This window comes from Pteropus medius, unplaced genomic scaffold (genome assembly GCF_902729225.1).
Source record: "Pteropus medius unplaced genomic scaffold, Ma_sr-lr_union100, whole genome shotgun sequence".
NCBI classification, from domain to species: Eukaryota; Metazoa; Chordata; class Mammalia; order Chiroptera; family Pteropodidae; genus Pteropus; species Pteropus medius.
In genome coordinates this window covers 12463309-12490644 of record NW_024340696.1, presented here as the reverse complement: position 1 = coordinate 12490644, position 27336 = coordinate 12463309, and the positions used below count along the sequence as shown (strand labels likewise).

Here is a 27336-nt window from a genome sequence, read left to right as displayed (position 1 = left end):
TTCTTTCAGCCAAACAGAACCATATGGAAATATATGAGAGAGAGTCCAAGAGTAAATACGATGAGCGTTCCCTCTAGCTCAAACACTCCGGGAATCACCAAGCTGGTTTTAGAAGAGGCTTTGCCTTCGCACACTTTGTTTGGTGTTTTCCAAGTGCCGCAGACAGGTTGTTCCTCCTTGAAATGACTGGCAAACCAGGCAAGGATGGCAAAGAAAACCCACCGGAGATTGGCGGAGGTGGGCTGCTGCCTAACCCTGGCGTGGAGGCCGGGAAAGCGGGCACAGAGAGTGTGAAGACAGGACATGTATAAAGATTTAATGGACTGCCAGACTTGCAAATTCAATCAAGGCACACAGCATGGGTACAGGGCAGGTAACGTGTACAAAATGATGTTTATTGAATCCGTTTTGGAAACCGACAACATGAAAGGTTTTTGGTTTGTGAGATCACTCAGTTTAGAGTCCTGATCGCTTCCTGTCATTAAACCTCAGCCACAGGAAGATCCTAGCTTAGATAACAAAAATGAATCTTCATCTCATAAAGGGGAGAAAGAGTGGTTAAAAACACAACAGCTATCATTTTTGCGATAGCTCTGATGGCTAAAATGCCCATAAACACCAACAAAATTTGTATGTGTACAATCTAAAAATATTTACTGTAGAAATATCAGGTGTGTACTTCAGAGGTGAAGTTGTAAACTGCTTAACAGTCACCAGCAAATTCAGTTCCCTCGGTTCAGCCTGAAAACCCCATTCTCCATCTAAGACCTCACATATTTAACTGATGACTGCTCTCCTCATCAGGGGCATCTAGTATGTGGAAAAGTCATTTTAAAACGCTTCTATTGTTAATGTTGTAAACTAAAAAAGAAAACCCAAGCATGATTAATTATTTTGCCTGGATCAATAAATACTAGTCCCAAGGGCTAAGTAAGTGTACTGAAGGACAGAAGCCATCGGGTAAATAAATCATCATGTTGCTCCGTTCGTGAATGCACGTTAGTCAATTTGTGGACTTCATCCAACACATACACCGAGATTATTTTTCGTTTGAAATTCTCAGATCTCCAGACATTTCTCTTCCATCACTCTCTTAGAAGGATGGACATAAAACAACTTGTTTAAACACAATTTCCGAATTACAGGCCGTCAAAAGCACGAATGGTCATATTTCAGATCGTCGCCCGGACGGGAAATGCTGTCAAGACTTAGATGAGCTTAGCAGGTCCCATCCCCTGCTAACAGCTTAAACTGTCCTTGTCCTCTCCCAGCCAGCACCTTCTGCCACATCGGAAGCTAAGCTGGCTCACGTCTCTGAGATTTTATAAACAAAGTTTCCAGAGACTAACAGGAAACCTAGAAGGTGCCAGAAGGGTCCAGGGAGGCTTCTCTTTTTTTTATCTGGAGCTGTTATGAGTGTGGCTAACTGGCAAATACAAAAACAGCAGTAGATAAAAAGCCCAGACCTGGAGACAGCACAGTACCAAAGCCTACCGCCCCCACAGCATTCTGAGACCTCATGCGTTAGAAATCCCAGGCACTTCTTTAGTCACAGAGAACAAAAATCTCTCCAAAAGGTCCTGCCCACATTTCCCCCTATTTCCTCCCACTGAAAAGCACTGAGACATTCCATTTGCTACAGCCCTGTGCTCATGAGGCAAGCAGAACCTCCTTACCTCACGGCGGTTTTTCCTGTAAACCATGACACCCACAAACACAGGCCATCCTGGATTCAAATCCAGCTGCTTCCAGAGCACGGCAGCCTATGAGCCCTGCCCACCATGCATCACTTTCACCCAGAACCACTTCCAGTCTCCTTTCCTGGAAGGTTTGTTAATTTCTTAGTACGAAGTCGTCACATTGGAAAAGAGTAGTGCAAGACCCTACGTGCAAATACTTGCAAATCGATTTTTTTTAGGGGGGAGGAATGATGCCCATTTAAAAAATTCAAGTCAAAACCAGGAACAGACTAATCAGTTGGTATCAGCTGGCCATTGAACCCATGCTAGGAAAACAGTTTCTGAAATGAGAGAGGGATGCAGGCACCAGCTACTCTACTGGGGGGGTTAGTTCCTTGAGCCTGGGAAAAAGTGTGAGGGGGAAATGCTGAGGCTTTATCAAAAACAGGGTTTTTCCAGCCTTGTGGCCCCCCAAGCCAAAAGTCAAAGGCAGTAGGTAGGATCCGGATACAGGTGAGGATGGACACTCGCCCACCAGAGGGGCAGCTGTTTCCCAGTAGTTCTGAAATTAGAATAAGGAAGGCACTTTCCCAGAGTCATGCCTGGTAGGGGCTGCAGCCTATTTTCACTCTACACACACTAGGGGAGGAGAGGTATCTTTTTACTCATAAGCCTCTGCATCACCGGACCTAAAGGGAAACTCCAAAAGCCAACACATCCATGCTGGCTTTGTGCGTGGCTCAACCTGCTGCTACAGTAACGCCATGGGCACTGGGACAAACGGCTGGGAGCACTGGACAGTCCAATATCTGACGGGGAAAAGCCCGGAGATGAGGATCCAAGCCAGGCAGGCAAGGCCGAAAGTCAGAAAGTGAATATTAGGCAACCGGGCCTTTGTGGCTGTGAAGAGGTGATCACGCTCATGAAAATGCAGGTTTACAAGAGGACTTCCCCTAGGGCACTCAGGCTAGGCCAGTCCCCAGAAAGACGTAAGGCAGCACAGCCCAAAGGAAGCCCCCTGGTGACCCACAGGATGGAGCCGTCCCCATCCTGGTTGCTGGGCAGGAGCTGAGAAGTCCGGCAGGTGGATGCTCAGCTGAGGGAAGTGCAGTTCAGCTCCGAGTCTTCCTGGCCGTCCCCTGCCTCCTCCTCCAGCTCATCAGGGCCATCAGTGATGCTGGGCTCACTGGAGCACTGCCGGTGAGGCGGGGAGAAGCTGGGCGACAGGAGCAGGCACTTGTCCTCTCCGCCAGGCTCCTCGCCTAGGCCTGAGTGCATCATGGTGGCCATGGCCAGCAGCTGGATGTCTGAGTGGGCATTGGCCACTGTGTGCCGCCGGACACTGCCACATTTCTCTAGGTAGGCTTCCCCTTCTTGCTCTGTCAGAGGGGTCAGGGCCATCTCATTCAGTGGCCGGCTGATGGTGGTCATCGGGGAGGCATAACTCAGGAGAGTGACCTTGGGCCGGACCCTGGAGTGGCGCCTGGCTGCAAGAGAAAAACCAGCAAAGGCTGTAATTCAGGAGGAAATGGTGAGGGTCAAAAACTCCTAATCGATGAAGAAGAGTAAATAGGAGACAAATGCCAAGAAGCACCCAAGACAGGAGAATCTATGCCAAACTGTGGCAGAGGTTTTCTCCGAAGCATGGGTGTTCGTATCCTCCAAGCCATACATTTCTATAATGTCCCCACATTTTTATAATAACCATGCATTACCTTTATGATCAGAAAAATCAATAATTTTAAAACAGAAGCACCAGAAGAGTTCAAAGAAGCAGGACCCCATTAAAGAATCATCCTTTTAAAGTGCCCTTGAAAACAATTCATTTCTGTGACGCTGCTGTTAAAAGCAAGCACTTGAGAATGGTGGTTGCCAAACCCATGTTGTGGCCCAGAGGCGACAACCAGCCTGACAGGAGATGGGGCTAGACTGTTCGGTGAGCATTTACTATGGGCAGGTGCAGGAAGAAGAAAGATCTAGAACAAAGACCGAGCCCAGGACACAGGGTTCATTGAGGCCATGAAAGACAGATGTGCATGGTGGACACATGCAGCATCTCCGGAGGAAATGAGAATTAATTCATTGAATGATGTCCATGGGCCTCAACCCAGTAGACTGAGCCAGCAAAGGTGTCTCGAATGGGTGCCTGGAAGTCGTCCACCTCTCTCACATTGTTAGTCCAGCAGTTCAAAGACCTCGAAGGGTCCAACAGGCAGCAATGTGGTGAGAGGCCAGTTGGGCTGCTGTGGAGAGCTGGATCCAGGGTGAGGGCAGGCGATCTGGAGGACGCTGCCCTGTCCTTCAACAAACACTTCTTGAGCCGCCACATGCAAAATGCTGTGCTCACTGCTGAGAAAGAGGAATGTAAATCTGATATAGGGCCTGCCACAAGGACTGGAGCCCAGTGAGTGTGTCTTAGGAGCAATCATTCACTGAGCATCTACTTTGTGTTAGGTACTGTATCAAAACAGGAGGTGCTTCACTTACATGATTTCCTTCAGATAATTTTGTAAAAAAAAGAACTTGAACTTGAGATGCTAAGTAACTTTACAGCCACAGTGATGAAACCAGGACTCAAGACCAAGGCCACCAGCAGAGGCCCTGCTTCTGACACCTGGGAGACCCATACATAAAGAACTGTTAAAACAGCTCAACATGGCAAATGCCAGGGCAGAGGTGTAGACGAAAGTACTCTGGGGATTCGGAGAAGTCATGCAGAGGGGTTATTTCAGATGGGCCTGCTCCTTTGAGAGTGGCTGACACACGGAACCCAGACTGGCCACTCACTCAAAGAGGTCAATGCTAAGACCTGGATTACAACGGGAACCACACGCTCCCTGCCCTCAATGTGCTCACAGTATAAAGTGACTGACAAATAACCAGGCCGTGACTATACAGTATGGCAAGGGCCAGGATGTGGTTTGGGGTCCCGGGTGGGGAGGGGGAGGCATGCACCACGCCTCACCTGGAATGGTTCCATAGGGGCCAGGCCACCTCTAGCTGGGGCCCATAACATGGCAGGTGGCAGCTCTGCCAACGTCCTACCCTGAGACAGGGCAGCTTCTTCCTCCTCCATGCTCAGTCCTCTGCAGCTCAGAGACGTTAAGTAACTTACTCCAGGCCACACAGCTGAAGCTGGGCCCTTGCAGTTTCTAAGCCTCTTCTAAGGCTGGCCCCGCCTCTCTCCTTACGGCTGTTCTCTGCCTTCCCTGCAATGACTCATCTCATAGGAGAGGCCTACAGCTCTTCCTTCTGCTTTCTGGGCAGAACGTTTTGGTTCCCAAGACTGGGTGTGGGCAGAGCCAAGACCACAGGGGCAGGCAGTGTCAGGTCCCCTGGGCAGACAGTGTTTCCTCGCTAAGCTTCCACTGGACTCCAGACAACCCCCAGATGAGCATGTCGGCTCCATCCCCAGTGTGGTCAGCCTCCTCTGGGAGGCCTTAAAACCGGGGCCAGGCCTGGAGCTGACAGGCAGCTCCCCACTCTTCTTCACACCAGGGAAGGCTGAGCCCTGCCACTCAGAGAGGAAACCTCCATTATGAGATTGATTAAGCTGTGGGTACCTCCTGGGGCCTAAAAACTGGTCCCTCCTTTGCCTTTTGAGCAGGGAGAGGGGCTGGGTCCTGCCCCCTCAGCTGGCGCCTACCTCCAAGGCCTCCTCCCGCCTTTCACACGGTGTGGGGTGAGGGGGCCCTTTGTCCCTTCCTCACTCCCCAGGCGGCCTGCTGAGCTCTGGCACTCATCCATGCGTCTGCAGTGCAGCCAGCAATGGCAGCTCTTTTCAAATCTCCAGAGAGAAGAAAGCCTGGGTGAGGCAGTCCTCTGGCCCTTTGTTGGGGGACTCAATTGCCAGGCCTTTGATCTCCCAGGCTCACCGGCCGGGCCCCAACGGAGTGGCCGCCACAGTGCGGGCATTGTGGCCCCTCACACCGAGCCCTTTGTGGGTGTCTCTGTCCAGGCTCCAGCACCTGAAAGCCCATGAATACCTACTTGTCAGGAGGAGAAGTTACAGTATTTTGAGGCGAAAGGCCCTCCCCGGGGAGACACAATAGGGAGAGACGTGTGGGAGGCCGGGGCTTCTGTGTGGGAGACAGTGAGCACGCCCAGTGTTTGCTTGCAGGGCCTTGTAAGCAGCTGAGGTGGTGGCTTGGAAACTGTGGGAACTAGAAAGGTAGGACGTGGGCCAGGGCTCCGACAAATCTGCCTATTTCAGATTTCATTATCTTCCTCCTCACCCCCAATGCCCTAGAAAAGTGACGGCTTTGGAGGGGACATGCGCACGTTCACTCCATCACGGCCTCAGACTCATCTTTTCTCTCCGAAGCAAGCCTTGCATATCCAGGGACTGAGGCTTATTCCTCAAGCCCACACGCCTGGTTGGCAGGGGGAGAGAGAGAGAGTCTCCCCTTGGATCCTGGGGTCAAACACGTGAGGCGCTTCCTAGAAAAACCACTTCTCTGGCTCTGGTCACCTACGCCCCTCATGTGACCCCTCAGGGGACGGTTTGGTAGGCACCACAGTGCCTATCCCCAGCAGGCTGTGCCAGAATAAAATGAATGTATGCCAAGGCCTGGTCAGCACCTGGAATGTGATGGTCACTTGATAAGTGGTGGCTTTTGAGATGCTTGTCCCAGCTGTTCTGAGCACTCCCGGCCCTGGTCAGGCCCCAGTGGACCACGTTGAAGCCCTCTCGTGGGCACAGGGGTTTCTCACGCCCACGGCATCTCCGTAGTCTTTATTTTAGTCTTCATTATAGCCAGTTATCTCGACGTTCCTCTCCTATGGGCCACATAAATGTTACTGTCCCCATTTTACTGACGGGAAGACTGAGGCCCAGAGAGTCCCGCCTTAATCTGGAAAGAAGTGTCCTTGATAAGGAAGGGCGCTATTGGGGCAATTTTAGATTTTTAGTATCCAGAGGTTTGAAGGGAAATGTCTGGCCTCAGATACCTCTTGGGCTAAGGAATAAGAGGGAAGGACCACCCCTTCAGCTGTCTCTCAGCAAAAATCACAGTCACCTCCCAGGAGTTGACAGGGGTCAGGTGGGGAGAAGGTGGAGCAGGTGGGACAGTTGGTAAAGTGCGAACAGCGTAGGGCTTTGGAAGTCTGGCTCCAATAGCCGAGTGACCGCAATCCACGTTTTCCTCACCTGTGAAATGGGAACAACGGTGCCTACTCCGCGGCATGGCATTCAGCCCACCCAGCACAGTGCCCAGGACGCTGTATGTGTCCAGCTTCCCTCGCCGCCAACCACTTGGCAACTCTGACATTTGTTCAGCTCCTCAAATGCCTCGCCCTCCTGTTTACCACTCCCCCTACTCCAAAGCCCTCCCAAAGATCCTTCCCTTTGCTTCTGGGATAGTCTGCCATTCATTTTACTGGTCCCATCACAGAATATCACTTCCTCTGGGGAGCCTTCCCTGATTTCCCAGTGCAAGTGAAGTTCCCCTGTCGTGGGAGCCTGCGGCCCCTATACTTCCCCACTCAGAGCACTTGTACCCCAATGAGTCATTCACTATCGTTTGTGGCTTCCTCAGAGAACCACGCATGCCAGAGGGCAGGGACAGGTCAGGGCTGTCCAAGGATGTACTTGCAGCACCTCACAAGATGCCTGGGACAAGGTCTCAGTACATATTGCTGAAATAATAATTAAAAAAATAATCACAACAGGATTATTTCCTTTCCTCTCTGCCCCAACACCCCAGAGGCAAGGATTGTCCTTGGTACAAAAATAAAACCTCAGGCCTTTGCTTTATCATTTGACAAAAGTATGGATTCTTCTCATGTTAGCTGGAAAGCTGAAGGTATCCCTCTTAGAGTTTGTCCTCACATCTACCCTTGTTCCTGGCTCTAGCCCAGCGATGGTGGCATCCCTGCTGAGACCCGGCTAACCTGCTAGCGTCCTGACATCTGCCTGGATCCTCCTGCCCCACACCCCGTGAGCCTTGGCGAGGTGAGCCAGTGGGCTCCGGGGTGGGCACGGCACCATGGCGCCCTGCTCACAGCCGGGGAGGGCAGGAGACTGCTTTCCTTCAGCTGTTGTTTCTACTCTGGCTCGTTCTAGCTCCTGGGTGGAATGAGTGAGTGAGCGAGGGAGGGAGAGGGGAGGACCTGGCAGGCAGCAGGCTGGGGCCAGCACCCTCCGATTTGTGGTGGCTGTGGTTAAGCTGATGTCTCCAGAGAAACATGAAGGGGCCGTGAAGACTGTGGCCGGCCCTGCCCTCTTCTGCAGCACAGAGGCCCAGGAAGGGGCAGACTCTCGCTGCAGGCTGTTCTTCTCCCTCTTTCTTTGAAGTTCAGCTCCAACTCCATTCGAGCAAAGGGGGCCGTGGGCAAAAGATTCTAAACGCAGGGACTCTGTTTCCATCCCTGCACCTCTCCATGGGTGCTGGTCACCCTGGCCTCAGGGTACAGATGCCTGCCATCCACCTAACAGATATGTTTGCGTGCCTATCGTATGCCAGGCACCATTCCAGATGCTGGAGGTAGAACAACAAGTAAAAAATTCCTGCATTTCGGGGGCTTTCGTTTCAGAGGGTCACCGAGGAATATCTTTTAGGATAAGCCTCATTATAAAGCTATTTCCCCAACTAGGACAGATCCTAGTCATGCCTAGACTCTCCAGGTGTCTGGTACAGAGCCTGACACTCACTAATGCTAAGCTGCACAGCCATCAACAACAGGCCCCCAAGTGGGATTTGTCCCCAGATCCGGGAGCCCCTTTCCTTGGTGTGAAGGCCCTGGCAGTATCTGCAGAAACGGAGTGGGGAGCCGCGGCAGCTGCATCTCATCTGACCACACACACGAAAAGTTGGCTTCACATTTCCAGCTCTTTTCAAAAGGAAATCCACCACGGGAGTTTTTCCATTCAAGGGGGGGAAGGGGGATGGGAAGTGCATTACGCAGTTTCTGGTATCAGATACAGGAAAATTAACATCGCAGGCACAAGAAAAAGATCAAAGCCACTGATCAAAGATGTGGATCCGACAAGCACCACCCCAGAGACACAGTATCAGCCCCCGGGGAGGAGTTACAGAGTGGGGAGAAGGTTTCCAAGACACAGGCCAGCTGGGAAACGCGTGATTAACATGCACAAGTTTGCAAAGACCTGCGTCGGAAGCAAAAGGCTTGGTACATAATCGGGGCTCAGTAAAACATAGCTGGTAGCGTTATTGTTTAGGCTCCTGGCACCTCAAGAGCTGTGCCCCTTACCCAGTGTGTACATGGGGCCTGACACGCCTCGGTCCTCGCTGACGCCCAGGAAAGGAGAAACCACCTGCTTCACCAGCTCCTCCAGCTGCAAATAACCCTCGCTTGGGCCAGTGGGCTCATGAACACTCTGGAAACAAGCATCCAAGAGAAGCAAAGGTCAGTCAAGGTCACCATGGCCAGCTGGCCCTCCTACTATGTTCAAGGCAGTTAATACGGGAAGGCAGCATCTTCGTGGCTGGAGCAAAGGACACTGAGGCCTGAAGCCCGAGTCATTTGTCGTGGGTCACTGTGATCAGAACTGTGTGTGGTGGCTGCCTCTCCCGTGGGCCCTGCTGATGCAGTGCAGGTGGGACTGTCCAGCTCCAGGTTTGAGGTCTGATTGATCCCAACCACAGTCACAATGACTGCTTCACACTCAGCATGCAGTCACTATACGAGCACTATACATGTGTCAAAGCATGGAGGCCTCCCAGCATCCCGAGGAAGGTGACATTCTCGTCATCTCCCTTAGACAGATGAGGAAATTAAAACCCAGAGAGCTTAAGCAACTGGCCCAGGAAAACACAGCTGGTAAGTGGCAAAAACGTGGGACTGGAACCCAGGCTTTCTGGCTCCGAGCACATTTTACTGCCACTTGTGAGCAAGCTAGAAAAGAAAGGAGGACAAAATATGAAAAAGTCCAGAACAGCAGAAGAAAAGGAGAATCGTCCTGGAATGGGATGTCTGTTCAGCAACAAAATGAAGCATCGGTTCAAAAGCCCAGCATGACCGGCATCCTCAGAGCCAAGCCCAGAACAAACAGCAACTAAAACAATGACCACAACAGTCAAAACCGGAAAGGAGCCAGGAAGTAACCAAAGTTTTCTAGAAAACCAGCAGACGCCAAGGAGACTCAATTTACCACTGGAAAGGACTCCAAGCCATGCCTTTGGGTTGGGCGGCTGCAGGGGAGCCGAGACAAGGCTGCCCTGTCAAATTCTCAAAACAGAATAGATCTTAAACCACCTACACTTACAAGTTGACTCTTTCCACCGTGCACTGGAGTTTTGGGGGGTCGAAAGGGAAGACGGTCGGGCAATGAACCCGGAAGGGCCAATCCCACACGGGGGGTCACTGGGTGAGATGGACACTCCTGAGGAGGGCTTGGCTCTTTGTCAGCTCCATCACACTGAGATGGGGTGGTTGGGGTGGTTGGGGTGGTGGGAGAGAGCGGGTAGCCTAAGGAAACACTGGGGAGGCTGAGGAGGGGGCTGTGATGCAGAAGACGTGCAGGTTGGGGCTGGGAAGGGGTCGGGTAGGAAGGGAGGAGATGCAGAGAGAATGTGAGTGGCCTGCACAGCGCTTCAACTGAGGCTGCCTGGTACTTGAAGGTGGCGATGGGGAGAAGTCATGATGGTTTTTCATGGCCCCAGGCTCTAATTCCGCTCAGCGCAAGCTAAAGCATCGGAAAAGCTGGCAGCAGAAATAAAGAGGGAAAGCTGAGGAGATGCTTCTTTGAGGAAGAAGCCCACACCTCTGCCCAAAGGGAAGGGAATCCACATGCTGGAGAAGGAAGGGGAGAGCCTTGCTCACACCCCCAAGACCCACCCCGGGCCTCCAGAGTGGAACAGTTTCAGCCCCAACCGCCCTGATTTCAGAGCCAAGGGAATTTCTTTTTTCAATTTTTTTTCCTCCATGGTATTTTTTTCTTCTGACTTCTACCCTAAGCCTTTCCCCCATTACAATTCGTAAGCACCAAGCTGAGTGGGAAGGCAGAAAAAGCAAGAGCTGAGGAATGGGTGACAAATTCAGATCTCTTACAAATCAGTATGTGACCCCGAACTGGTTGGCCACCTCTCTGAACCGCCATCTCATCTGTGAAATGGGAAAACAGCGACTGTTTCCCTAACCGACATCCCAGACACTTGTCCTGACCGTGGAGCTTCTTGGACTGTACTTTCCTCTGCCAGTTTTGGAATCGGTCACCACCACGAGGATTGAGGCCAGAGACTTGGGGTCAGTCCTACTTAGGCTCTTTCTAGCTGGTGCCATCATTCACTGAACAAACATTTAATTAACACCTACTATGTGCCAGAGACTGTGCTGGGTGCTGAACGTACAAGAGAGAGGAGAAAGTATACAAACCCGCCTTCACTCGAAGGGAGCTTGTGGGCCACTGGAGACCAAGTGTTCTGAGCAGAGGGAACAGGAACACAAAGACCCTGCCGAAGCTGAGAGAGGCCAGCGTGGCCAGAGGACCAGCAGCGGGACACTGAGTTCCAGGTGAGGCTGGGAGGTAGGAGGAGCCAGAGGCCGGAGTACAGACTGGAGCTGTTTTCCTAAGATTGCTGGGTTTGAAGCTGCCCAATAGAGAGCAAATTGGGGTGGGGGATAGGGCAGAAGAAAGAAGAGTCTTCTGGGCAAGCAGTCAAGGAGTCTCATGTCCTTAGGGGCTTCAGGGGGGCGATGACAGCTTTCACATATGGTTCCTAGGTTGTCGGGCACAGGGCCCAGAATGTCAGAATGCAGTAGATGTTTTTTTTATTACCACAGAGGCAGGCCTGTCTGGTCTACCATCCACAGGTGACAGACCTCACCTCAATTCCCCTTCAAAAAACAAACAAAAACAATAACAAAAACGACGAAAAAGGAATCACCTCTCATCTCTAAAATATTATAAATGAAAGTTTGAGGATAGGAACCCAGCTTTCTTTGCTCGATCTCCCTATCTGAATCCCAAAGAGCTCGTTCTCTAGATTCCTTACTCGGGGTCCAAGCTCGACTTTATGTTTCTCAGATACGAGCTCCACACACACTTTTCTACCCCCTTTCTTTCTCCGTCCCTGCCATAAAAATACTTGACCTGGCATTCCAGCCAATTACACCCACTCTCATCCTCTTAGGCAACTCTTCCTCTGCTCTGGTTTCAGGAAAGCGGGAGAATGCCCAGAAGGAGGGTCTAACTAGAAAACAGGAAGAGAACGGCAGCTGGGGGAGGGAGAGACCAGGGCCCAAGCCTGACATTCTCCCCCCTCACCCCTCCCCGTTGCTGAGGGGGCAGCCTGGGGTCACCGCCAGCCTGATCAAGGATGGAAGGGTCTTCCCTGACAAGCTGGCGACAAGCTCACAGCTGATACTGCGGGATCTGAACTTGGAACAGAGGTGAGGGATGTGTAGCAGCCTCCTTATGGGAGTGTCCCTACCCAACGAGCCCTGTTTCTCGAGAATTGTGTACCTGCATCCACTGGATTGGGACCACTGAGGCCATGTTTACACTCCTTGATCCCATTCCCGGTCACGGCCGATTGGGCAGAGGGGAGTCATGTAGGCCAAGCTGGACCAACCAAGGTGCTCCCCTTGAGTGTACATAGTTCTGAATCTTACTACTTCTTGCTGAGGGACAAGCACATAAGCTTCCTGGGTTTCAGTTTCCTCGCCTGCAAAATGGGAACAACAGTGCCCACCTCATCATGTGGTCGTTTGGATTATTTGATTCAGAAAGCAACACACTTCAAGTCTTTGGTCCATGCCTGGCAGGAACCAGTAAACGTTAGCTCGTCTTCCTATTGTTGATTTAGAATCAGGATGAAGAGATACTAGGCAACCACGTGGGGTCATCTCTTGGTGGAAATACACAAGCTATGAGATGCCATGTTTGATTAGGTGCAAATCAAAGCACTGAGCGCAATTCTGCAGAGAGAGAGAGAGAAAAAGAGAGAGAGAGACCAAGTCCAAGAGAGACCAGGCAAGGCCGAGAGAGGCAGCATCAGGGAGAACCAAGGCAGACCAGATGAAAGTAGAGACCAATAAGCGGAGAAAGTCTGGTGGCTTTGTGGCTTGAAACGGTCTCCCTTCTGGTTGCAGTCCTTTAGGAAGCCCATCTGTCCTGGGAATCTTCCAGAGAGTTCCTAGTCTGGCTTGAGTTAGGCTGCAGTGAGTTATTGTTACTTTAACTTGTGACTCCCTGACAGAACAGGAGAAGAGAGAAGGGTGGCCTTTCCCCCTCATCTCACAGTGGCAATCTCCCTCTTTCCTTCCCTTGGCCTTGAGGTCATGTCTCTACTGTGGCCTTACCTGCAAGATGAGCAACATCTGGACAATGGATGAGGGCAGCTGGGACTGGGCCAGCAGCAGCAAGTCTCCCAGCTTCACCTTCAGCAGGACCAGGTCACGGAAGCCCAGCAGGGAGATCTGGCGGATGGTGAGCTCCTGGCCCTGGAGGAAAGAAGAGGCAGGGTCGAGAGGCAAGATTTCGCTCGATCTGCCACCAAGCACATAGGGTTCAGAGCACCTAGGACGGGGCAGGATGAGTAGTCTCGAGGCCTGGGGGGGCTGTCAGAGTCAAAGACTTGGCCCCTATCTTTGAGAATGAAAGCTTCGTTTAAGATAAGGTGTGACTCAACCTGCCTAAATGAACCAAAGATGATACAAGACTTATATAATGGGGGCCAGGGTGTCACAAATGCCGTGAGTGGTCAGGAAAAAGGAAGAGAGAAGAAGATGGGGAGTAACAGGAGAAAAGATCAACTCCACCGCCCCGCATTCAAGGCTGCTTCCTCGACTTCCTCCATTAAATATTTGAGCACCTATCCTATGCCAGGCAAAGGAGGAAAACGTGGGACCTGTTAGACTCTGATATAAACGCAAGTAACTTAGGAAGGAAAATAGCTGAGAAAGTAGAAGGAAAGTAAATCGTTCAACCATGTAGGGTGGGGACAAAGAAAAGAATAACCAATAATCTTAAGAGCTGGCACTTATTAAGCTCTGACTATGTGCTACACATGATCTTAAACACTCTTGATGTAAGACACATGTTCAATCCCCACAACTACCCTTTGAAAGAGGTGCTATTATAAAATTCACTTCGCAGATGAAAACCCAGAAGCCCAGAGTAACAGTATTTTACCCAAGGTAGAGCTGGATTGCAAACTTAAACTATTTGATTTTAGAGCTCCCAAAGTTCCCTAAAACAGAAAAGGAAAGGAGGGCCATTTCCCAGACCCTTTTTTGCACGTGCCAAAAATGGGTTGCTCTTGGCAGAGTCAAAGATATCACTAGGGAATACCCTACCAAATAGGACTCGGTTTCCCATCCTTCAAGGCTACCAAGATTTAAGGAAGTCTTGCATTTCCTATAACTCCTTAGAAACAAGGGCAAGAATGGCTTGGCCATCTCTGCATCCTCCCTATCCCAAGAGGCACACACAGTACCACCCACACCTTTCGGGCTCAGTTCAACCACTCCCTCTGTTTGCCTTCCCTGACCACCTCCAGTGCCAGTGGTTCCTCCCCCATCCCGAATTTTCCAAGATCCTACAGTTTCTATTTTTTGCACCACGTCCCAGCTCTTGGCACTGACTGTCTATCTTTGAAGTATCTATGCCTTCACTTCATCTCTAGCTCTTTCACTGCATAAGGTAGAAAAATAAAGGCAAAGTTCCATACTCTTGAACATAGGAGGCGCTCAAAGCCACATCTGTCCAACAAGGAAGTAGGTCTCATATAGACACTTAAACACACGAGGAGCTGTGAGATGGATCAAGCCGGACTAACAGACACCTCAGGGGGTGTTACTACCAGTAGCAAGAACCCCTAAGTCAGCGGTTCTCAGTGTGAGGTGTCTGGACCAGCAGCGGCAACAGCACTTGGGAAATTGGGGTGGGGGTGGACAGGCGTGATAACAATTATTGTCAGATTTTACAGTGTTTCAAGAAAAGCAAGGCAGCGCCATCCTCAGACCTGCGTGGGCTTACGCCTGGACCAGAGCCTAAGAGGGCCCCTCTTGTCCCTTCGATGATTGTCCCACCCACATCCCTACTCCCCATTCTAAACCCATCTAGGTACCCACACCTGGGAATTCCCTGCCCAAATAGTCTTATGAGAGACCTGGGACTGCACACTCCGTCCAGCACAGTTGCCAAATAAAACACAAGATAGCCAGTTAAATTTAAATCATTTTAAAGTTTATGTCCCAAATACTGCATTATTCATGTTTATCTGAAATCCAAATTTAACTCAGCATCCTGTATTTTCATTTGCTAAATCTGGCAACGCTACCTCCCAGGCCTGTCTTCTTGAGACACACTGCTGGCTGAGGACTGACTATAATAGGGCAGGGAGAAGCCCGCGGGCACGGGGGCTGAGCTGTCCACGTACATGCTATCAGTCTTCTCTCAGGGATGCAGGATGGAGCTGAGGATGGGACAAAAAGAGCAGTGAGCCACAGGCCAGAGGCTTCTACCAGAATTGTTAGGGGCAGGCCCGAAATGGAAAATGAACTCTGTAGGCATAACCTCTCAATTTTCAAATCTTTGACATATATTTAAAAGAATTCTGAATTCCTTTAAAACACCAGTCAGAGTAAACAAAGTACCTTCGTACAAGGGAATTCCTACTGTTGCTGATGGCTGTTACTGCTGTGCCCCATGCCCACACTTCAACAAAGCCTGATTAGATACAAGGCCTTAACCCCAGACAGAGCTGTGGGACAGGGAGCACACGGCAGCACAGGTGTGTGATAGACACACATAGTTTGGAGAGAAAGGCCTCCTGGTCAACCTGCCGTAGGGGGTGCCCATTCTGAGCTGGCGCTGACCGGTCCTGCAGGAGGGTAGAAGGAAATCAACACAAGTGGTAGAATGAGCTGAGGTCACGGACACAAAAGAGATGCCGCTCACCTTTTAGTCTAAATTCCTCATTTTGCAGGAGATGAATGGGAGCTACACTCAGAGAAGCAAGATGAGTTTGCCCAAATCCAGCTACGGATTCCGAGTCCAATATTCTTTCTGCTACGCTATCTTCGAGAATCTCTTATGGAAGGCAAGGGACATTTTTCCTTTCCCACAATCTCGGAGCAACAGGAAACTTACTTAAAAACTGTGCTTCAAAGAAAAGAGGAGGGGGAAGAAAGGGAAAAGAAAGAAGTCTTTCCCCGTCTTCTCTACTTCCAAAAAGTAAGAAGCAAACCACTCTGAGAATATACAGACACGCTCTAAACCAAGAGTGTGATGAGGGCCTACAAATTGTTACTTATGTGGGGCCTCTTCTTTGCTTGAGATTAGATGCTAAATATAGAACCAGAGAGCCCCCCCAAAGATCTCCGTGGTCCTTAGCCAACTCAGGCGCCCAACCTCTTGGTTGTCCCCCATTCACCAAGAGGCCCCAGGTGGCACAGGCCAAGGAGTAAGACAAATTGCTGAGGCTGGCAGAAGGCCATTCCAGTGAGACTGACCTGAACTGGATAAAATATTGCCTGCAGGGTGGGGAGAGTCTCAGTGAAGAAGTGGTCCCAGACTTCAGCCAGAACCTCAATGCGATTTTCACCTACACAAGGGCGAGAAGATGGGAGGAGAGAAAGAAAGAAAAGAACTTGTCATTACTTGCAGGAAAGGCCAGAAGACAGTTCCATGTCAAATGAATCACGGGGAGGGGGCGGGGGCCGTGCAGCCAAAGGAAGCTCAATATCTACATTTGTTTGATCTGTAAGGTGTTACTACAGTAAATATGGAATTGGATGAGAAGACTCAGCTGAAAATATGCCCGCTATCCCCCAATCCAGAAAAGGAAGCTGAATTTTGAAAATCACATAATTGCTATCATCACAAGAATGGCTACAACATTATCAGTCACTGCGCTAAACTACTTATCTGTAAGACATCTCATGAGTAGACTACTACCCCAGTCTACAGGCTCAGAGAGGCCGAGTATCTGGCTCAGAGTCACATAGCTAGAAGTCAGAGCTGGGATTCCAGAACCCATGCTCTTGACCAACATAATCCAGGAAGATCATGTGCATAGTTATATATTGGTTTCGTTTTTTTTTTTAAATCACTAAGACACTCGCTTTTTATTCTGGATTTGAGCTATCAGTTGAGGGAGGTGGAAAGACAGCCTGGAAACTTGTCACCTCTACCCACTTCTTTATAGTAACAGCGAGGGCAGCCTTCTCTGACATGGTACCTGCAAAACACAGGACCCATCTCCCGACGCGGTGCTTAGGATCAGGCACCTCTAGGATCAGGAGCCATGGCTAAGCGTCACCCTCAGGCTAGATGTGCAGGGGTCATCTAGCCTGATGACCCCAGAAGGCTGTGTGCGGGACTCTGCAGCAGCGGGAAAGGCAGGCGGGGCAGAGAGGGGCCCGCAGGGTGGCTCCTGTTTAATGACCTAGATAACAGAGCTGATCGGGCTCTGTGCTCATCTGAGGCAGAGAAACTGGGTCAGCATAGATCAGACACTGAGAAACGCATCTGGCAGAACAGTGTCAGTTCCGCTGAATGGACATAGAAAGATTCATTTAGCATCTCCTGTTAATTTAATGGACAATAAAAGCAGTGGCTGGGAGAGAGAACAGAGCAAGGGCATGACTAGCAGATTTTGAAAGATCAGAATAAAATACACTGGGGGAAAGGGCAAACCCATAGCACTCTCTACTTTCCCCCATAAAACGCTAATGACACATTGTTGGAATTGCTTATTTTACTTCTCTGTCTCCACTAGAATGGCAGTGAGTGCATGAGCCCTGTCTGTCCTGCTCATCGTTACATCTCTAGTGCTTAGCACAGTGTCAGACACATTGCTAAATAAATTTTTAGAGATCTCTGAGTGAATGAATGACATGTATTAAATGTACAGGTTTTTGCAGATGCTAGTGCTGGTGAGTGGAAGGAGGTTACCATTTAATGCAAATACGGGACAGGACAGAGCAGGACTTACCAGTTAGTTCTAACACACTCCTTTGTTTAGATAATGAAAACCTCCATAATGTGGGCAAACTGGCCAGTGAGAGTCTGTTTCCTTCTATGTCTTCATCTTACTCCGTGTTCCCCTCAGCCTTTGGGACCTCATCATGTGAATTTTATTTCAGTCCCTCACACTCACCATGCTTATCCGTGCCACAGGGCCTTTTCACGTGCTAGTCCCTTTGCCCAGACTGTAATTTGCCTCCCCTCTTTGCCAACCTAAATGTTTATCTTTCTAGTTTCAGCTCCAGTATCGCTTCCACAGGAAAGTCTCCCCATTGGTCAAATCCTCCTACTGTGGATGGTATTCTTAGTATGTGTCCTGTTTGCAGTTTTATACTGGGTGGTGATTTGATTGATATCTGTCTCCACTACCAGGTTTCAAGCTCCACAAGGGCCTTTACTTCTATGATGGTTCTGTTCAACTTTGCTAGGTGTCCCCAGCATCTAGCAAAGTACCTGATATATAGTAGATAATAAATGTTTGAATGAATCATTCACCATCCTGTTTTCAAACATAGGCTATGCTAGTTCACTTCAGGGAGGAGTTGGGAGAGTCAAAAGGACCATCTGAAATGTTAGGTCATCCTGAGACCTCAAACTAAGGTGAACCCCGACACTTGGATAATGTACCTCAAAGGAGAAAAGGCTATTCCAGCTCCTTTATTGATGGCCCTTAGCCTAAGCCTTCTATTACAAAGATAAGCAGAGGCCCTCTGGGCCTGAAGGAAGGGAAGGAGAATCCTGCAGGGCCGTTCTGATGCCTATGTGCTCCCCTTCACTACCAAGATAGAAAGATCATTGGCACATGAGGTAATTCTTTAACCGTGCAGCAAGAAGGCGCCTCTCCTGGGAACCGAGGTCTAATTGCTGGCTGCAGACTTCAGAGAGCAATGAAGGTTTTGGAACATGTTCAGAGAAGAACGTCAGACAGACACAGACTAACAAAACAGGGTAACCCCGGGGAAGAAAGAGTTAAAGGAAGGAGGTGACTTCACCTCTAGAGGCAGCCCACAAGTCAAAGATGAAGCTCCCTGCAAAGATGAGGGAGGTTTGGATGGAAGGTTCTAGATGACTATCTTATAAAACTCCACTAATGTGCCATGAGAGTTTAGATCACTGGAAGTATATAGAATAGGTATGAGAAACTTCTTTAAAGTCAAGGTCACTAAAGCTATAGAAAAGATGACTGAGAGTCACATGGTATGTCCCACAAAAGAGCAACACATGGATATGAGCTGCCTCTGCCTTTTCTGCAGCAATAAAGGTGGTGGGGGTGGGGCAGTATGTATATCAGCAAACAGGTCAATAAAGTTTGTTCAGCGATAGGATGGATCATGTCAGTTGTTTCCAAACTAGATTTTATAGCAAGAGAATGCTTTTATCTAAACAAAATCTTTCTTGGAGCTGTAATACACAAAATAAAGTACTAATGTTCTGGCTGAAGATGTGAAAGACCCTTAAAAGTTCCCTACATGCCCCTCCACTGTGCACAAAGGGCCCCCACACCCCAGAACTAGAGGGACCCAGAGACGACACCCGGCCCCACATGCTCCAGCCACATCTGGGGGCTGAGGCACAGAATCTTGGATGACCCCTGTTTCCCCATCTAGCTCCATTTCTGAGTTTTCGCTCTGAATGTACCTATGTTGCGTGTCACTTGAGTGAGAGACATTCAACTTTCCTTTTTCAGGACATCTGAATCTCTGGTTTTGCTCAGTATCTTTTTCATAAAGCTGATTTTTTTCCACATTTCCAGGAACATGTAATAATTGCCCAAATGACTTACAGACAAATCATGTAGCCAGAGACCAAGTTTCTTTTTCTTCCCTTTCTTAGGCCACCACCTTCTACATCTGTGTACTAGCCTGCCACCAAAATGCAAAAGGGCCACTTAGCTCTCACCAAAGCAAGTTACTTACAAATAAGGCCTTGGGTTAGTGGATACTTATAAGGTTGGAAAGTCTTAGCATAGATATATTCCAAGGAAACAAGATTACAGGTTCAGTCGGCTCTCAAATAGAGGTTAATTTCTAACCTTTATTCTCCCAAAGGTTTGGTGAGCACTTACTGTATGCCGCTGAACTTTCCAGGGTCAGTTTCTCATCTTTCTTCCGACTTTGTCTTTCTAGAAGCCACTTCACTAGACGCCAGTCTCTTTCCCAGGGAATGGAGTTAAAAAGGGATGACCTAATGCCTGTTAAGTCTCAGTCTAGAAGTAAGTTTGACCTACAGATAGAGGTCTCTAGGCTAGAGTAGAAAAAAATAAAGACAGAACCAGTTTGCATACCTACTACGTGCTGGGTATGGTGCTATGTCACTTATACACTTTATCCTCCCTATAATCCCTACCCCCATTTGATTATTTTAAAGATGATAAAAACCAAGACTCAGAGAAACTAGAAACTTGACCAAAGTCACTGAAGAAGTTAGGCGGCAGCTAAGATCAGGATCCACTTGGATGAGAGCTGACAGGAGCCCCTGATAGACTCATGGGGTTGGCTGATTCTGGCCTCTGGTCCCATCTCCCATCTCCACTCACTGCCTTTTTATCATGTCGTATGGGCCCTAAGATCTTTTAAAGCCAGAAAATTTTCCTTTGCCTATCAAATCATATACCCTTAAGTGGGTGTCTGCTTAGCCTAATGTTTCCCAAATGCACAGGCCTCCTGTCATGTATGACCACCAGACTATAACAGAGGCCAGTAGGAAATAGCCTGGATCCGAATGGACCAGAGGGAACACCATGGCAGGATCTGCAGTATAATTTATCCCTATGAAGGAGACCACCAGCACATATCCCATGGTGGGGGGGTGGGGAACTCTTAATGAGGTCCCCAAAAAGACCACCCCAATTCCACTTCATTTTTCAAAACACAGTTCTAACTTGCAATGCCATGAATGGCCGACTCAAATCGAAATGCTGCCGCCTAGCTGGAGAAGAAACCGACGGGGTGAATCAGCCACTTGGAGCCGGCCGCTTTTGGACAGAAGCACTTCAGCTCCCCAAACATCAAAGGCTGAGTCACAGGGACCCCGTTCTGTGAGGGCAGCCTTGTACTTGCCTTCACACAGCTTAATCTTCTCCTCCACAAACAGCAGTCCTTTTGCAAGAAGCTGGTTCTGCCAAAAGAGAACAAAAAAGCACAAGAGTTGGGCCACTTCACAGCTGACAACCCTCTTCCACTTCCAGCAGGAGAGAGCACGGAGTTCTGGGCGCTCGCATGCTCGTCATGCCTCCAAGTGGAAGAAGACGTTTGTCCTCTTGGAAGGCCAGCTTCAGGAGAAGACAGTGAGACATCCCATAGGAAAAGAGTGAGACAAGAACCAAACCCAGCACTCACCCCCGTCCCCCCAACCATGGAAGAGGCATGCCACAAGCTTGGCTGAATTCTGTGGATGGACATTGACACCCAATATCTTCCAAGCCCTTAATCTAAACTCAGAAGTAGAAGCGCTGAGGAGATGGGAAATTATACAGATATAATAGATTTTTTTTAAAAAAAGATAAATTTAGGGTTCCTCTCACTGGCTTGTAAGAGATTGCATGCAAAACCTTAAGCGGCAGTGAGCGTGTGTCAGCCAGTGGGCCTGTGCACAGGAAAATTATGGGAATGGTAAGATTAAGTCTTTTTGCAACTGCAACTCACGATTATTAAGCATTCTGTGTATATCTGAGGGTTTATATCCTTCATCTCATTTAATCCCAAACCTCCCAATAATCCTATCAGGTCGATGCCATTACCCTTACTTTAGTGATGCTCAGTGAAGAGTTTTGCTCACAGGAGACAGAGCAGGTCTTCGCAACTCCAGAAGCCATGTTCTTTCCATACTCCTTTGCTGCCTTCTGGCAAGTCTTCCCACCCAGACCCCTTCCTTCCCTTGAAAGGCTATATATCTGGTCCCATAAGGCACAGAGCAGCCTCTCTGTGAGTCACAGAAGCTCACAGAGCACGAGTGGGCTGGTGCCTCTTCACTCACCTCACACTGTTAGATTATCATTACTATAGGCCTATGCTTATGGGGTAGGGAGGCTAAAGGTGATATATACCCTACAAAAATATTCTATGCGTTTCTTAGTATTCTTTATAAAACCCTAAAACCCTGTTACACAGTGCTGAACAGAGCATGCATGGTAGAGTGGAAAAAACTGGGTATCAGACAGGGGAGAGGGGTTCAAGTCCCAGTTCAGCCACATTCTAGCTGTGTGATCTTGAACTTAATTTCCCTGAATCTTGAGTTCCTCATCTGTAAAATGGTATCATACCAGCAATACCACAAAGTTCTTAAAGGAATTAGTCATTGTAACCACACACAATATTTTATGTCCTCGGTGATCAGTGGTCGTGGGTACTGATGATAATAGCTACTCTCTTTGCCTAACTCTCTTCATAAAAGAAGTGGGAGGTAGAACCTGTAATGAATGGGCCTACATCAAAAATATTAAAATATTTCATCAAAGGTACTGTCACATTTCTGTGACTAATACACATAAAGCAAATTTCATAGGTCCTACTAAAATTCACAAGATATGATCTACTTTTAAATAATGGTCATCATTTAGTTTCGAGATGGCAGATGGAACCTCAAATCAAAGCGAGAATGACATCTCACAGGAGTACACTAACTTGGTTAAAGAAAAAAAAATCAATTCCTTTACAAAGAATTATGGAATGGACAAGTAATTAAGGTGGAACCCTGTGTTTTCTATCATCTGGCCAAGCAAATGAATTCCAGCACCTTCTGGCTCAGAAAGCAAGAAAACACCACAGCATCAAATTTAGACTATCAAAATCAAGACGTTGAGAGTTCCTAAGTCTGTTGACATTTTCTGCATTTGACAAAAATCACTTTGTATGTTTCTTAAGGGGTAAGCTTTAAAAAATGGCCTAGGCTCTCCTTCCTTCTCCTTTCTAGTTCTTCCTACTTCAAGGAGACATTTGGGAAAATTTTTTTTTCAAAGAAAAGGAGATATTTGTGTATTATGGAGAAATAAAAAAGAAAACATTCTTTTTAAAGTTCTCATGATACACAGCATCGAAATTCTATAGTGTGGACCAAAGTAAGAGTAACAAAAACTTGGGGTTAAAAGGGGCCTTACTGATCATCTAGTCCTTCTCCCCTCTTCCCAGTCCTGTGGTCAAAATTAAATGGTTCACTCAGTTTTGATGATACTTGAGTGGACCCATTTTCCAGGGAGCTACAGTACCTTTCAAAAGCATCTTGAAAATTCTTAAGACTCCTGGGATTTTGTAGATTTTGTTCTTATTTTATAGGTGAATAAACTATGGCTAGAAGTGGGGTCTCTGTCTCTTATTGTGGAGCACATGCTGTAAGAGAAGGATCTTTTGGGTCAGCTTAGCCCACAGCCCCACCATCTACTCAGTGGAGCTGTGCCCCATCTTGCATGCTCAAACCCTTGACTATGACCTGCCTTTCCCCTCTTAGCTGATTGGCCTGGTTCCTGCCTGCTACCTGACCTGGTTCTCAAACAGAGCCAATAATCTTCCCTCCTAGGAATCTACAGTCACTATGTTCCAAAAGGTCCTGCATTCCTAAGGGCCCTGCACGTGGGGATTAATGTTCTGCAGCTGCCATCTTCACTTCTTAGTACCTTTGACTTTGTGTTTTGTAAGTAAAGTCTGATGGGGCAAGAGAACATGCACTGGGGGCTTGAGGCCTCAGGTTACTCGTGGGCATGCCTCCCACCACCTCAGGCACCTGCTCCACTCCCCCTGATGCCTGGCTCTGTGGGGTCTCCCCGACCTTGGCCTACTACTGCAGTCATCCTAATCCCAAGGTGGTGACAGGGTTGTGTCGGTGGGGGTCCAGGCACTAGTGTGTATGTGGGGGAGGGGTTTGGGCATGAGCCCTGAGCATCCTGGGGAAAGGCGTGGCACAGCCCTCCCTACCCTGGACTGAGAGTGCCCTGGTGCACGTGCTGGTCACTCAGTAGGGGTCTCTCGACCACCTAATCTATGTACCCAGACTGTGGAGGTTACACTCTCCTGGAGGTTTCCTGTTCACCATGGGGGGTGGCAGCAGGCCCATGGGAAGGGGCCACGTTTTCATTTTACACTGGGCCCTGCAAATTATGAAGCCTGTCGCTGGTCACTTCACCTAAGGACATACCAACTGGATATCAGGGGGACTTAAGGCTGCTGAGACTCAAGCACCTATTTTGCATTGTCTTTCTAAGCATCTATTCTCTCCAGACCTCACCTCACAGTATCCCAGACCAACAAATGCCTGACTCTGGAAGTGCTGGGCAATGTCTGCTGTGGGGCAGAGGGGACGGGGCTGCATTCTCACAGAGCTGGAGAAGAAATGACTTTTCTCTTGTCCTACTTCCTGCTCGATGGTATCAACCCCACCACCTCCCCAACCCCAAGGCTTCAAGCCAAAAAAAAACAGTTACATTAAGTAGCAGCCACCTAGAAAATGATTTGGGACTTGGATCTGGCCTGTTGTTACTTAAAGCACCCCCCTCCACCCCATAAATGAACTTAGACATGGAATACACAGCACTTTTATGAAGTGGCAGAGGAGCGTGGAAATGAAAAACAGCTGACATATCCACTTTTTCTAAGACATCGAAAAATGGGCTGCCAACAGAAAAATGAGGTTCGGCTAGGAAAAATGCAAAAAACGAGGATGTCTGGGGAAGGCATCCAAAACCACCCAGTCTTCAGTGAGTTGGAAAGACCCAGCTCTTCCCGGGTAATCACAGCGGGTGGGCAGGAGGAGCAGAGAGGGTGTGTGGTTGTAGGGTGAGGGCTTGTCAACAGCACTCACCTCTTATCAAGCAGGCACCTCCTCAACCCAGCCACAGGGACTCCAGGGAACAAGGAACCAACAAGCTAGGCAGCAGAGAGAGATGCCACCTACCTCCATCTTCCCAAAAGGAAGAACTTTCCACTCGGTAGGCATTCTGTAATGCTAAGCTGCTAGCCTCCTGTCACTTCTAATGCTTTAGCACTAATGATGATAATGATAATAAGAATGACAGTAGACTTATTTGTTTTTACTCTTTGTCAGCCAGCGAATTATACCCTGTTCATGCATTTTCTCATTTTACATTTGCCACAATCCTATCCCCTTTTTACAAATGAAGAAACTGATGCTCAGAGAAGCAACAGGCACATGTGAGACCAGAATTTGCACCCACATTGGCCTGACTCCAAAGCCATGTCTTTCCCTCAGGATAATCCTATGGTTTACTTTAGTAATAATAATAATAATAATAATAATAATAATAATAATAATAAAAAGATAATACCAAGGTACTAACAGCTATCATTTGTTGACTGCTCACTATGTACCCAGCACTTTGCATATGTTATCTCGTCTAGTAACCACATCAACCTTTTGAAGGAGGTACCAGGATTATACTTAGATTACTAAGAAAACAGGCTCAGAGAGGTTAAGTAACATGCCTGCAGTCACACAGCCAATAAGTGTTCTAACAACGATTGAAATCCAGACCTACCCAGCAGAAGGGCTAGTGCTTTTAGCCATAGTGCTCTCCCACCCTGTCAACTGGAGAGGTTTCTTAGGTCCTTGCCCACTGGGGAAAGTAGATGAGATCCATTTCACGTTCACAGACACTGGGGGCAGCTGGCTTGGCAATCTCAGACCATGTAACCGGGTTCTACCACCAAGCTTCCATCCAGCTGGGTCATTTCTGCTGCCCAATCTAGCTACCAGCTTCCCAACTTGCACCTCTCCAAAAGTACTTTTCCGAGGTCTTCCTCTCCACTATCCACGGTCAGTATCTAGCAAGTAAATACCTTGCTCCTAGGCAGACTCTATTCCCAAATGAGACATTCTTTCCTGCCCCAGAGGGGTACGGCAGCACGTCTGCCTGCCCACCAAGGACTTGTATGAACCAACAACTCCAGGCAATTGTCTCCAGGGAAATCAGTGTCTACAAAGGTTCCTGTTGTTGGCACCGAGCCAGGGATGAAAATCACGGGCCACCTCCATTTTTTTCCCCTCTGTGACTTTGAAAGTACGATCATCATTTCTAAGAACATCTGCATTTCCTGTGAACTTGGATGCCTTCCTGGATGAGCAACAAAAAGTCTTACAAACACAACTCACCCCCAGGCCCAGAGAGTCCCTAATAAACTGGTCCTGGTATACGTGTAGGGGTGTGATGAGACCAGAGAGAAATCCCCAGATGGAGAATGAAGAAGACTGGAAACTTGGTATGAATGCTAATTCTTCAGTTAGCACCATCTCAGTCATAATTAAACGGTGAACATCAGCTTTTTAAAAGTTACTTTACAAGGTAGCAAGAAAATGGTCCATGTCTCTTGCTGGACTCCCTTCCACCCACACCTCTCCTCCCTTCAAAAAAAAGAAAAACACTGAATCTCTCTCCTCTAGGGGTTTTCAGGGGATATCTTAAGGGCATTTTAACATTTAAAGTAGAATCCAAAAATTTTCCTCTGTGGCCAGATGGCCAGGGTTTGATCTTTGTTCTATCTTTTACCAGCTATATGATCTTGGATAACCTCTTTTCTCTGAGCTTCAGTTACAGTATCTGCAGAAATGGTATTAAGAAAACCTTTCCCATGGGCTGTCAGGAGGAATAAATGACTTAGCACAGGAAAAATGCTCGGAGCGATTCTCTGACTTGAGTGTGCATCAGAACCATGGAGGACTTGCTGAAACAAACCGCTAGGCCCCAACCCCACAGTTTCTGATTCAGTTAGTCTGAGGTGGGGTCTGAGAATCCGCTTTTCTGACACGTTTCTGGGTAATGGTGAAGATGCTGGTTTGGGGACCACACTTGGAAAGCTGCCGACTGAGAACAATGCCTGGCACATAAATGCTCCAAAGTGTTAGTCACTATTACTGTTATCCTTATTTTAGTACTCCTTCTAGCTCTTAAATCACCTCAGAAAAAGCTGTCCTGTTGCTTTTCATGTCTAACAAATATTTCTCAGCCCTCCCCACTCAGTCTTTACTTCTCGTGGCCACCGAGCTGCTGCATGTTTACATTTATTTGAATACCACGTTTCAAGCCTCTACCCTACCTTCCATCCCTCCCCCAGGGGCCGTAAACCTGGCTCCTGGATTCCTTGCCTAGTCTATAGGAAATCACCCAATTTCATACATAATGGGTTCCTGAAAACATGTACTAATGTGGAACAACATGCTTCCGGGATATAAGGAGGCGTTCTGTTCCCATAATGCTAAGGATTATAAAATCCCTAATTAACCTCATCTTTGGGTGATGTATGCTCAGCATTTTGTACCTACATGTTCCCTCTTTAACAACTGAATGTGCAATAATAACCTAAGTCCAATGAGGCTAAAGATTTGCCATTTCGGCATGCCTATGGATTTTCATCTTTATCTCAATTATATTAAGCTTATGGTTATCAATTTCAAGATTGATTTCTCCATTTAGCTTCATAAAATCTGAAAAAGGTACAATAAAAATATTCAAATAATTGTATAAAATTGCCAGGGAGATTCAGTGTGGCAAAGCCGCTGAAAGGTAACCGCTTGGCTGGCGAGCAGCCCCACAGACCGTAGCCTGAAAAATCCAGGGGTCCTGCTCGCAGCCCCCAGACAAGTCCCACCCTGTTCCCACCCCTCACAATGGCCAAGGGATGCTTCTAGGCCACTACAATGTTTACAAACCCCACAATGCCTTTCTTCCGACTACTGGCCAAATCCAAAATACAACCTCTAAATGACCTTCTCTCCAAA

The 27336-nt window shown here is 48.4% G+C and overlaps 1 protein-coding gene across 5 annotated transcripts in view; it reads right to left on the bottom strand.

The window, feature by feature from the left end:
* Nucleotides 1–363: 363 nt before the first annotated feature.
* The window catches only part of PRR5L (proline rich 5 like), a 65634-nt gene continuing 38661 nt past the window's right edge, over nucleotides 364–27336 (bottom strand). For 4 of the 5 annotated variants that reach the window (XM_039867200.1, XM_039867212.1, XM_039867205.1 and 1 more), the window contains exons 5-9: nucleotides 20676–20733; nucleotides 16101–16192; nucleotides 12945–13085; nucleotides 8892–9018; nucleotides 364–3166 (exon numbers count right to left, since the gene is read on the bottom strand). In XM_039867200.1, the coding sequence (XP_039723134.1) occupies nucleotides 2772–3166; nucleotides 8892–9018; nucleotides 12945–13085; nucleotides 16101–16192; nucleotides 20676–20733 (813 nt within the window). In that variant the 3' untranslated portion in view covers nucleotides 364–2771. The remainder of the gene's footprint in view (nucleotides 3167–8891; nucleotides 9019–12944; nucleotides 13086–16100; nucleotides 16193–20675; nucleotides 20734–27336) is intronic. The other variant, XM_039867221.1, reaches the window with a different exon arrangement.